Source organism: Aphelocoma coerulescens, chromosome 3 (assembly GCF_041296385.1).
Source record: "Aphelocoma coerulescens isolate FSJ_1873_10779 chromosome 3, UR_Acoe_1.0, whole genome shotgun sequence".
NCBI lineage: Eukaryota > Metazoa > Chordata > Aves > Passeriformes > Corvidae > Aphelocoma > Aphelocoma coerulescens.
Window position 1 is genome coordinate 120,904,777 of NC_091016.1, and position 12,561 is coordinate 120,917,337.

The 12,561-nt window shown below is 45.3% G+C and overlaps 2 protein-coding genes across 2 annotated transcripts in view; both read right to left on the reverse strand.

The window, feature by feature from the left end:
• CDC5L (cell division cycle 5 like) overlaps positions 1-1,484 on the reverse strand; it is a 31,153-nt gene extending 29,669 nt beyond the window's left edge. The window contains exon 1 of the mRNA XM_069011776.1: positions 1,170-1,484. Within this exon, the coding sequence (XP_068867877.1) occupies positions 1,170-1,214 (45 nt within the window). The 5' untranslated portion in view covers positions 1,215-1,484. The remainder of the gene's footprint in view (positions 1-1,169) is intronic.
• Positions 1,485-2,984: 1,500 nt separating this feature from the next.
• On the reverse strand, positions 2,985-9,298 carry LOC138108731 (zinc finger protein 585B-like). The gene is made up of 3 exons (XM_069011777.1): positions 9,181-9,298; positions 8,356-8,967; positions 2,985-7,707 (listed from the first exon to the last, which is right to left on the reverse strand). The coding sequence occupies exons 1-3, from the start codon at positions 9,245-9,247 to the stop codon at positions 5,048-5,050; spliced, it is 3,339 nt and encodes a 1,112-aa protein (XP_068867878.1). The 5' UTR covers positions 9,248-9,298; the 3' UTR covers positions 2,985-5,047.
• Positions 9,299-12,561: the final 3,263 nt, after the last annotated feature.

Below are 12,561 nucleotides of genomic sequence, written 5' to 3' on the forward strand. Positions count from 1 at the left end.
GGAAAGGGTCGTAAAGCATTGGTACAGGTTGATCAGGGCAGTAGTGGAGTCACCATTCCTGGAAGTGTTAAAAAAACCAGGTGGATATGGCACTTAAAGACATGGTTAAATGGTGAACACGGTGGTGGTGCTGTGTTGATGGCCGGACACTTAGTGATCTTAAGTCTTTTCCAATCCTAAAAATTCTAAGACTCTGCCTTTGCCATTTCCACATTTGGAAAGATCTTCAAGTGCAAGAGATTCCTGCTGCCTCATTCCCCTAGAGTGTAAGAAACCTGCCTATGAAGTACAAGTCACACTCCAGCCTGTGAGAGAGACATCTCCTAGCACAGCACAGCCCATGCTTCCACTCCAGTGGCAGCAGGAACAGTTTCTCCGGGACAGAAGGACATGACACGCACATGGCTGAGCTTCCCAACCTGCAGCCTGAGGGAAAAACAACACAAATATGACCTTTGCCCAGTGAGGCAGCGGGAAGAGGGAAGGCACAGGCTAATGGGGAATGCAACCCAACTGATAGCCAAGGAATCACAGAATCAGCTGGAAAAGGCCTCTCAGATCACTGAGTTTAACCCATGTCTGATCACCACGCCAATGAGACCATGGCACTCAGCGCCACGTCCAGTCTTTCCTTAAACACTTCCAGGGATAGTGACTCCATCAGCTCCCTGGGCAGCTGGTTCCAATACTCAGCCACCCTTTTCTGTGAAAAAATTCTTCCCAATGTCCAACCCAAACCTCTCCTGGCACAGTTTGAGGCTATGTTCTCTTGTCCTGTCGCTTGCTGCTTGGGAGCAGAGCCTGACCCCCACCTGGCTGCACCCTCCTGTCTGGGAGTTGTGGAGAGTGAGAAGGTCCCCCCGAGCGTCCTTTTCCTCGGGCTGAGCCTCCCCAGCTCCATCAGTCGCTCCTCATCAGACTTCTGCTCCAGACCCTTCCCCAGCTGGCTGCCCTTCCCTGCACTCACTCCCGCAGCCCCCAACCCGTCTGGATATGCCGGCACAGGGGCTCCAGCAGACCCGAACCTGCCCCGGGATACCCCAAATCCTGAGCCCCCGGCGCAGGCGCACCACGACACCCCCCCCCCCCCCCCGCGCCTGCGCACCAGTGAAGCGCCCCCCCCCCCCCCCTCGAGGGGGGACGAGGGCTCAAACCCCGCCGAGTCCTACCTCAGTGTTCCGCCACACGCCGCCTTTAATCATAATCCGCGGCATCTTGGCGGCAAAGGGAGGGGGGTCGAACCCCTGGAACGAGAGAGTGGAGAGGGGACGGAAGCGCCGCTCGCCTTAGCGGGGCCGGCCGAGACCGCGCACGGTCGCCCTCAGCGGCGGCAGGTGCCGAGGGCGAAGGAAGCGGGTCCGGCTGCTCTGCCAGAAAAGCGGGAAGCGGGTCCGGCTGCTTTCCCAGGGAAGCGGGACCGGCGGCTTTTCTAAGGGAAGCGAGGCCGCGGCTCCTCCAGGGAAGCGGGTCCGGCCGCTCCGCGCATGCGCAGCGCCCCGCACGGCCTGAGACGGCGCTCCGCGCTAGCGCCACCTACCGGCCGGAGGAGCGCCCGGCGGAGGGGCCCGGCCGGCAGCGAACGGAGGAACGGGGCTTTCACTGAACTCCTTCAAATTTCCCCAAAGGACGCAAATAAAGGAGGAAAGGGACAGCGGAAGGAAATCACATCTCCCCGGTGTTAGGTTTAGAGGATATTTTGTTAATTTCAGGAAAAAACCCCGTGCGTTTATGTACAGAATCAGTTCTTGGCTGTGAGGGTGCTGAGGCACTGGCACAGACTGCCCAGAGAAGCTGTGGCTGCCCCATCCCTGAAGTGTTAAAGGCCAAGTTGGACAGGGTTTGGAGCAACCTGGTCTAGTGGAAGGTGTCCCTGCCCACAGCAGGGGCTGGAACAAGATAATCTTTAAGGTTCAAACGCAGAACTATTTTATGATTCTACAAGAGAGCAACATTCATAGTGCATTTGCATATTCACACACACACACTAAAGGAGCGTGTACCAGGTACATACCTGAATTTGGGAAACTTTCACAGGAAAGTGCTCACGTCAAATGCCTTTGCACCTTCTTAACAAGTGAAGGGTTGAGTCTCAAGGAGTGGGGAGATCAGCCCTGGAACCGTCATTGTCATTCAGCTGTGGTCCCCCAGGAATATCCAACTGGGAGTTGTGTGGCTCAGAGTGGCCCCACTCAGAGGCATGGTGCTGGTCTCAGCCCACTGCACTCTGGAGAGCTTAGAGGGTCTAAGTACCACTGCTTAGAGTCACAACAGACTTGGCTTTGCTCATAGCAATCTTCCAACCCTGGCTGAAATTCAGGTCACTAACTTTCTTTGAAAGTTCAAAACCAAAAACATTGTTCCACCTGGCTGGTTACTCAGGTAAGAAAAATAAGCTCCCAAGGCTGTTAAAAACCAGGACTGCTTAGCCAGCACTAGGTCCTGGGAGCAGATAGTGTTTCTGATAAGCTCAAGATGAGCTCAGCCCAGCTCATCACGGCCAAGGCCTAACAAGCACTTCTGAGACCACAGTGTACCCCAAACAGGAGGATGCACCCACACCATACAGGTCTGACTCACTATTATTCATTTATGTCACCTCCTGATTAACTTTTATTCACTTACTTAGCAGATGCACGCAGGTAAAATGACAGCCTTTTGCTCAATTTGTCTCATTATATTTCCCTGTTTTGTCCAAATTCATGACATGTTCGTGAAGAAAATTATGCAAACATTTTTGGTTTAAATAGGAAACTTCAGGTTCATGATTATGATTCAGGAAAGGCTTTGATTTTTGTTTAAAGTATGAAGAAATAAAAAATATTACACTTTTAGCTACCAGAAAAAAATACCAACAACAGCTCATGTCTTACTTGAAACTGAGTATGTCTCTACCTTTAATTTTCACCAACTTAGTAGACTGAGAATACCTTTGAAATCCCAAAAGTCCAGTGCAGTGCATAAGAAACAGAGAGCAACATCAGGAGTCATTAAACAGTTTATTTTTATTAGAGGCAGGGACCAGTAATAACTATTTTTACAAAATCATCAAGCTCCAACTGAAAATACCTTCTTGTTCTTACTTACAACTTGAAAAAACTTATATTTACAAACTCTTTCAAAAATTTACTGCAGTTTATTTCTCCCTCTAAACCAGGCTCCCTTCATCATCATTGTACACCATATTTTTAAACAACTGTTCTCTATCAGATTTAGCCTTACTGGTCTCATCTGATATAGAGGCTTAGAATTTAATTTTTGTTTCCTCTTTGTACCTATTCTTTTCAAAAAAATTATCAGAATTGTACAGTAACGCAAGGAAAAACTCCTCCAAGCTTGAGTAACCACTAATATTTACCAGAAATGCTTTTCTTTCTTCATACAGGCTAAAACATCCTTCTTTCTCACAATGGGATCAGATGGCTTCAAGATCTGAATCACCCACCTGTAACCATCACAGTTCAGACACAGATATTTACTTTACTGAAGTGACTTTACTGAAGCTGTGAAGAACTGGATCACTTGAATATCTTTGGTGATCTGGCCTTAAATACATCCATGAGTTTCAACCCATTCTTGGAAAATTGTGTTCCAAATGGCAGAATGGCCACAGGAGTTCCGGAAGACAAGCCCCTGCTCAGGCAGGGCCACCCAGAGCTCATTGTTCAGGATCACATGCAGATGGCTTTTAAATATCCCCAAAGAGGGGAACTCCATTCCCTCTTTGGGCAGCCCTTCCCAACCTGTCTCTGATGATACCAGAAAGCCTCTAAAAGACATTATCTGCGTTCCTACAGAAAGGCACACATCCAGGAGCAGTAAAAAAAAGCACTGAGTTCCACATTCACCTTCTCTAAATTAAACCACAGGTTTGTTCTGCTGCTCCATGGACTGAGCTGTAGCTCAGTTTGCATCAGCCCTTTGCTGTTGTCTTTCCTCACACAAGGGGTAACACACTTATCAAAACCACTTGCCACACCCAACAGTTCCTAGCACTGTGAAACAGTAAAACAAACAAAAGATTTGTCTAGATTTGAATTTAAATTAGAAGCAGCATCTATCTGGGTTCACCATACCCTGCACCAACTGCTGCATAGTACAATAGTTCTTACACATGGTATTTTAGACTAACAGTAAAGTTATTAAACAAAATAAGCAGTTTCACATACTGCTAAGATTTTCAATGTAACTAAAGAGCATTCACAATTATCGGCAGGTTATTAACAAGTTATTTGAAAAGTGTATCATCTATTTTAACAAACTACACAGTAACTACCAACCTGAGAAAAAGTAAGGCATTTCATACTAGATTAACATTGGACATTCACATAAAATTCAAGATTTAAAGATTCTCAGTATCATAAAATATATGTTTTGGGACATTACCATTTCCATCAGACTACTCAAAAAATTATCAAAACTACATACAAGGTAACTGCTTAACATCTTATACATACAGACATATGGAAAACATTTTTATGTCACAATTACCCAGTGATGACATACATATTTTGTTTCTGTAATTTTGTGAGACACTGTTTTTTTCTCTTCCAAGTATTGCAAAAGCACCTGGGAGTAAAGGAGGCAACTTTCAGCAGATGGGAGGTAGCATTAAGCCTCCAAATACACTGAATTTTTATATGAAAAGTTATTACTATAAAATATAACATGCCTTTCCTTCCTTCCCTCCCTTTAAACATTCTTTCAATTAGAAAAGAGATTTTTTTCTTATTAAATTTTTACAAGAAAATAAGTGGTGCAGAATAACTGTTTAAACACCGATGAACACTGGCCAAATCCTAAATTACCTCTATTGAAGCAGTTACTCAGGAATGAAGAAGTGTCTCCAAGATCTTCAGCACAGCCTGTGCTAGAATTGATGTTCTCAGAAACACCTGCAGCAAAACCAAGTTTTACTCTCTAGATCAAAATGCTGGTGACATCCATTACCAGTCATCGTTCTGGGCACAGCAGAGGAACGTAAAGCCATGAAGAACTTCAGGACATGCAAACCTCTCCAGAACCAAGCACCAACTTCCAATTCTCAACCTCACATTCCAACCTTGTGCTGCCGCTTATGCTTCTCCAGCAGTTTTTTGGTGGGCAGCACCACATTACACTTCGCACACTTATACTTCTTTTTGTGCGTTTTTATGTGCTTTTGGAAAGCGTGTTTATCCACCGTGGAGTATCTGCACTTCCTGCACTGCAGCTTGAGGTGAGTCAGCAAGTGGCGCTTGAGGTGGCTGGAGGTGCGGAAAGCCAGGGAGCACTGCCCGCACTGGAACGGCTTCTCTCCCGTGTGGATCCTCAGGTGGAGCTTCAGGTTCCCGTTGCGGGCTGTGCAATAGCCACACTCCTCACACCTGTATGTCTTGACAGGCAGCTCCTTGTGCTCATAGAAGCAGCCAGGAGAGGAGCTTCCCTCCCCGGTGTGTGAAGCCAGGTGCCGTTTCAAGGACAGCCATTTGTTGGTTGAGTAGTCACAGCTCGTGCACTTGAAATGCCCCGTGTTCAAATGTGTGAGTCTGTGCCTTTTCAGGTGACTGGAAGTACGGAACTTCTTCTGACAAATGGTGCAGCTGTAGGGCTTCTCACCTGTATGAGTTCTGATGTGGAGTTCCAGGTTGCTTAAAATGCTAGTAGCATAGTTGCACTCTGCACACTGATAGAATGGTGGCTGAATTTGTGTTTGCACATCGTTTGCTGTGCCCCTCTGAACACCTTGCTGAACTCCACAGACTTCTGAACCAAGCAAGGAGCTGTTTGAGCCTTTGCAGGAATCAAAATCCCTTTCTGGGTATGTGCCTCCATGGATTTCACGATGCAATTCAAGATTCTCTAAACACCTCTCTACAAAGAGGCAACTTCCAAACTCCTGTCCATTTTTCACATGAAGAAGGCTGTGTTTCTGCAAATGGTTTGAAGTTCTAAATGCCTCATTGCACTCTTTACACACAAATGGTCTTTCATCTGTATGTAACTTTAAGTGCAGCCTGAAGTTGTTAGGAACAGCAGTAACATAACTGCAGTGCTGGCACCTGTATGTTTGGAATGGATTTAAATTGGAAGGACATGTATCCAAGTTTTCCACAAAGTTATGATATGAATCATCATCTTGCACTTGCATATCCCTTGCAGAGAAGCCTTGAGAGGCTTCTGATTTGAAGAAAGGTTCCTCTTTGTAAGTGGCAGCATCCATTTGGTAAGAAGTCCGAGGAACTTCTGATCTATTCCCTGTAACAGCCAGGCTGTTGCTTCCATGGCTGTTTTCAAGGAATTTCTTTCCAGGGCATATTTTCTTATCAACCCACACATCACCTGCTTGCTCAAACTCTACTTCTGAATCCAGGATTCCCCCACCCAGACAATCATTTTCTCTACCAAAAAGAGAGTGAGAAACATGGCCCTGAGAATCACCATCAGCTTTGCATATTTTGCTTTTACAGTACTTATTGCTCTGACTTGTATAACCATTAGCCTTTAACTGTTCATGAAACTTCTTGTGAAAGCTGAGATGTCCTTTAGTGTAGAACACCAGGTTACATTCATCACATGTGTAGTTCTTTAGAGGTCTTTCAGTTCTCTTTCTCCCACTCAGGCAGTTGGGTTGCTGTCCTTGGCATGTTTCTGTCCCTGCATGTATCCTCCTGTGTCTCTCCAACCCGGAGGTGCTGGTGAATGCTGCCTGGCAGAGCTCACATGAATATGGTTTATCCCCTGTGTGGACATGGCTGTGCCTCACCATGCTTGCAAAATACAATGAAAAAAAGGTGCAGAACCTGCACTGGTAGAGCTTGTAGCCAGCATGCCAGTACATGTGATTTAACAGGTAGGATAAGCTGCTGCAGGAGTAATCACACTGAGGACACTGGTAAGGTGGTCTCTCCTTGTGTCCCTTCATGTGATGAATAAAACTCCTAGGATTTGATGAAGCAAAGAAACAAATTCTGCAGGTAAAGCTAACTGGCACATCTAGATGCGTACAGTCCCTTTCAATTTTAATGAAAAATTTCTTGTATTTACTTTCTTTTTTCTTGGTCTCAGATTCTCCTTCTTCAGATCCTTTCTGCCTCCCTTTTTTTGCATTTATTCTATTTTTTCTTGCCTTTTGCAACCTAGCAATCTTCTTATGAAATTTAAGGTGATTCTTAAGATTGAAAGAAAAGAAAAAAGTTCTTTTACAAAAGCAGCACTTATGTATTCTTTTATCTTTATGAGCTGAATAAATATGTTTCTTCAGGTGCACACTGCATTTATACACAGAACTACAAAACCTGCACTTGAAACTCCATCTTTCATTCTCCTTTGTAGAAGAAGATGTTTTAGGAAGAGGTGTGATGGTCACACTATCATTCAGCCATGTTAAACCTTCTTGCTGGCTCTGGAACTCTTTTGGGCTTGCATGAGAAGAAACAACTTTTTGTTGCTGGTATCTTTTCTTAGGGAATGGTGTTAACATCTTGTAAATATGCTCTCCAGTAGTATTTGATTCAGCAGAAGTGAAAGCATTCATCTCAGGTTTCCCTACATCTTCTAGAAGTTCTTTAAAAGTAGGAGAACATCCATCAAGAAAGGGATCAGAACAATTACAGGTAAATTTCTCTTCTTTCAAGCTGTGTTCCAAAAGAGAACTCAGAGTTTCATCTTCAAATTTGCTTATTTTCCTGTTATCAATTTCATTATCTCCATTCTTTGGGGCATCAGGATCTACAAGCAGATAGAAAAAGTCACATTTCATACAATCACAAATATTCATGATTAATTCATAGTAATCTCAAATTGCCTAATGACTTGCTTGCTCTTCATTACTTCTGCTTCCTTATTATTTCCCTCTCTCCACTTTTTTTCCCTAATGCCTCTCTTCATGCCACCCTCTGCCCCCAACACTTAAATGCTGTTCCTCGTTAGAAGCCTCCTTCCTTCCCACTGTCTATTTTCACTCAAGGCTCTGAATTTCACAGAACACTAGATCCAGTTTTTAACAGAACAGCTTTATGCCAGAATTCCTACCAAAGTACTAACACCAAACTTTGCTAATGCTCCATTCTCACAAATACAATGCATTTTCTTCGTTATTTTGAGAGTATTTCCCTGATGAAAGGCCACCCCTTTGCTCACTGCAGGAGAATGAAAAAGTACCAACTTCTTGTAGTTTCACTACCTTTCACAGGAGTCTGTGAAAGAACTGAGCATACTCCAGGCAATATTTTCCTTCTGCTGCATTTATTAATCTAACGTGAAATGTTTACTCTAAAATAAATTGGTTTCATAGCATTTCTATACAATTTCTTATTTCAAAACCTCGATATTTACTGTATTTCTTAAACGCTTGCACTAATCTTATTAATACATTACCTTCCATTTTAACAATTATCTCAAATTCCTTGTGGATTTCTGGTTGTTTCTGTGGAGTGCCGTCAAAAGAAACAGTTGCAACACTGACAGGTTCCTCTTCATGTTTGGGTACCACTACCAACGTCCATGATCTGCTGGTCTCGACAGCGTCAGCTCTGTCACTGTCAGCAGAGGACAGGAGAGGAGGAATCTTCTGAAAGCCATCATTACCACCACAATATTCTCCATCGCTGTATTTGATGATCTCTGGAAGCTCTGTTTTGCAAGATGATGTAGGTAACATGCAATTTTGACCGTATTTATCTGTGCCTGCATCACACCCATCACCTGAAGATAATTTTGATGTGTTACACACACTCTCAGCAAAACATTTATCTTCAGAGTATTTGATACAATTATCTTCATTTGAAACAGTCCTGTTTGCATCCCAATTGCCTACACTGCTACTGTCGTTTGAATGCTCCACTTCATTTTTTAGGCAAAGGCTGTTGTTTAACTCCTGCTCCACCTCGGGAATGGACATTTCCTGGTCCTTATCATCATCCTGGAGAAAATCTTCATCGCTCAGCACAAAGACAGTGATTGGCAGCACAGTCTCAAACACCTCCGGCTCTGCAAGCAGAAACAGACACAAATTATCGCAATCCCCCCCAAAAAAACCCTAAGGCACCACGTCCACCATAACCCACCGAGATCCCCAGTGCGCATGCGCACACCCCGGCGGCCTCGCAGATTCGCCCCTTCCCGCCGTTCCCGCGGTCACTCGGGCACCGCCGCTCCCGCGGGAGCCGCGCCGCGTCCCCGCCGAGGCCAGCAGGCACTTACCGCTGTCTGCGGCCGGCTGCGGGATTCCCTCCCCGGCCGGCTGCGGCATTCCCGACTCCGTCGGCATCTCCCGACCCGTCCGTCCCCGCGCCGGACTCGAACCACCGGCCCTGCGCGCCTGCGCAGCGGGGCGGGGGCGGTACTCCCGGCCGCTCCTGATTTAGGGGAGAGGCGGGGGGCGTGGCCTGAGGAGCGTGTGGGGCGGGTGCTGTGCTGTGCGGCTTTCGGATGTGGGTTAAAACTCGGTTTTAAACCTGCTTTTAAGTGGTTTAAAAACTCCGTTTAATCACCCGGCTGGGCCAGGGTGTCCCCAGTCCTGGGCGGAATTGTTCGAATGCTCTGCGAAACCTATTCCCTGTTCAGGCAATTTTGATTAGTTGTTAATTCTTCTCCTCTGAAATGAGATCTCAGGTAATACCGATCAGACTCTTTATTGTGCCAACGGTAAAGCCCTCGCTCGCTGGGGACAGACAGAATCACAGAATAATCACAGGCAGAAGTCACAAAATGTATGGAAACACAGCACCATTAGTTTAATCCTTCTCTCCCCCTTGGCTGTTTAGGCTGAAAGCGGAAAATATATGAACCTGCATGCATACCCATTTACATGTGTAGAAATGTAGGTCTTTATATACATATATACATTTATATACATGGACGGTGCCCCTCCCCATGGCAGGGTGATTGGATTTAAGGTCCCTTTCAACAAAAACCATTTTGTGATTCTGTGAGCTGAGGCTGGAAGGGCCCTTTGGAGACATCCAGTCCAACCCCTCTGCCAAGGCAGGATCACCTGGAGCAGGTGACACAGGGATGCATCCAGGTGGGTTTGGAGTGTCTCCAGTAGGGACAATCTGCAAAATCCCTGGACAGCCTGCTCCAGTGCTCTGCCACCCTCAACGTAAAGAAGTTCTTCTTCATATATAGGTGGAACTTATTGTGTTTCATTTCATGGCCGCTGCTCCTCATCCCATCTCTGCGCACCACCATAAAGAACCTGGCCCCATCCTCCTGGCAGCCATCTTGGAGATACTTACATAGATTTCTGACATCTCCTCTCAGTCTTCTCTTCTCCAGACTAATCAGGCCCAGCTCCTGCAGTCTCTCCTCATAAGAGAGATGCTCCAGATGCCTCATGATCTTTGTGGCCTTCCCTGGATCTTCTCTAGTCCTCCTTGTCCTGACTCCCAGCACCCTGTTCCTGACACTACTTTTTCTCCACCTGCAGCTGTGATCCCACATCCTGCACTGCTAGAGGATTCCCAGTTCTCATTTTCCAGGCTCAGCACTCTGCAGTGGTACATCCAGAAAGGATGGAACGTTTAGCCACTCCGATGAGAGGAATTTTCCCTATTCCCTGTCTTCTTCCCCCAATAAAAAGCACGTAAGGAATCAATTATCTGCCTTAATTTCAGAGCCTTGTCCTTGTTGTACATGGAGGTGCACCCATTTGTAGAAACATTTGTTCAGTTTGTGAAACTTAGATGGCATCTTCTTATTTTCAAATAGATGTGATGAAACCTCGAGGCAGAAACATTTCCAAAATCCTCTTAACTGGGAGTATTAAATTAGGCAAAGATGAGAGGAATACTGGCTTCTGAGTTTCAGCTCTCAGGGAGTTTGGGAATCTCTACAGAGTGAGAAGACCTGTTGATACTCCAAGGCGAATGAAACAGATGCTGGGGTGAGCAGGATGTCTTTTCTAGACTTTTTGCTGCCTGAGCAAGCCACAGCATGTGAAAAAATAAAAGTAATTTAGAAGTCTCCTCCTGGTAGAACCATCTGAGTCTCCCCCACAAGATGGCTCTGCAGCCACAGGCTCTGCAAGGGGAGAACCTGGAAATACAGGTTATTTCTTTGTTTTAAAGCATTAACTTTAAAACCAGCTTCTTTGAAAAATATCTCCCTCACTAGAAAACCTGCAAAATTCTGTGAAAGCTTTACAAAGATGTTAATGCCAAGCCTTTTTCCTCAAAAGTGGCTATTTCCACTTTTTCTTAAAGGAAGAAACTCTAACTGTCAGCCTAGGATTTCATGATGCCATCATCCAGTGAATAAAGTGACCATGATATGGCTGAGGAATAAATCTGATGAGTCTGGGGAAGGCTGCATCTGTCCTTACAAGTCCACTGCAAAAAATACCTCCTGCAAATTCAGCTTGCAATGGAGTGATCAGAACCTGCTTGCAACAGTGCTTCTGCCCACACTCCAGCATGAAAAGAGTTGTGGAAAGTTTCTTGTAAGGAATAGGGGGGGAAGTGGCTTTAAGCTGAATGGGCATTAGGAAGAAATTCTTTCCTGTGAGTGTGGTGGGGCCCTGGCACAGGTTGCCCAGAGAAGCTGTGGCTGCCCCATCCCTGGAAATGTTCCAGGCCAGGTTGGATGGGGCTTAGAGCAACCTGGGATAGAGAAAGGTGTCCCTGCCCATGGCAGGGGGTTGGAACAAGATGATCCTTAAGGTTTCTTCCAACCCAAACCATTCCGTGACTCTGTGATACTCATAGTATGGGATACTATGAAAACTTGAAGCAATCCCAATAAATTGTGATTAATTGAAGCATGGATTTTTGACATCTTTGTGGGCAGAATGGTGGCACAGACGTACCTCAACTAACATAAGACATTGACCTAAGAGGTGTAACTTGAGAGTGTAGTCACCTTAGGCTGCTTCCGGAGCAAGTGGATTTTATCCTTGTGCATTTAATGTTGTAGTTTGGAAGGGCCTGTGACAAGAATTTCATAAGGTCTCACATCAGTATCTCTCACTTTGCCAGCCAGGGCACATGACAAAAATTTCATCTGGAAATATCCTAGTTGAGCAAAAAGCCTGGAAGTCGAGGGATAATGTCACTTTTAGACCAGGGAGAGTCAGAGAACTGTTCCTGGGAAAATAATATAACTTCAGTTATGGTTTGGCAGTAAGAGCAGAAATGGTAGCAGAATACAAATCCAGCTAGAAAAGCATAGAAAAGAGGCTGGATAAGTTGTAAATGAAGTTATTAATCAATATCAGCTAATGTAAAGAGGGAAGTATCTCCAGAAGGGTTGCTCAGCCCAATTTCAGCTGTATTAGGATTGTGAACTACAAGGACTGGAAGCTTTTTAACAGCCCAGATATCACAGTAACAAATGATGGCTTAGTAACTAAATGGCTTATTTTGCTGTAAAACCTGCTGGGTTGCTTTTATCTTTCTCACACTCCCATTGACTTTTTTTTTTTTTTTTTTTTTGTCCCTTTTTGAAAACAGCTCCACTGAAGTCTGTTCCAGAGGGAAGAGAAGAAAACACATCAGTGAGGACAAAGAGCTGAGCAGCACTTAGGGACAGAGCCTTCTCACACCAAACGCCCACGGAGAGATGCAGCTGAGGATTGAGTCACAC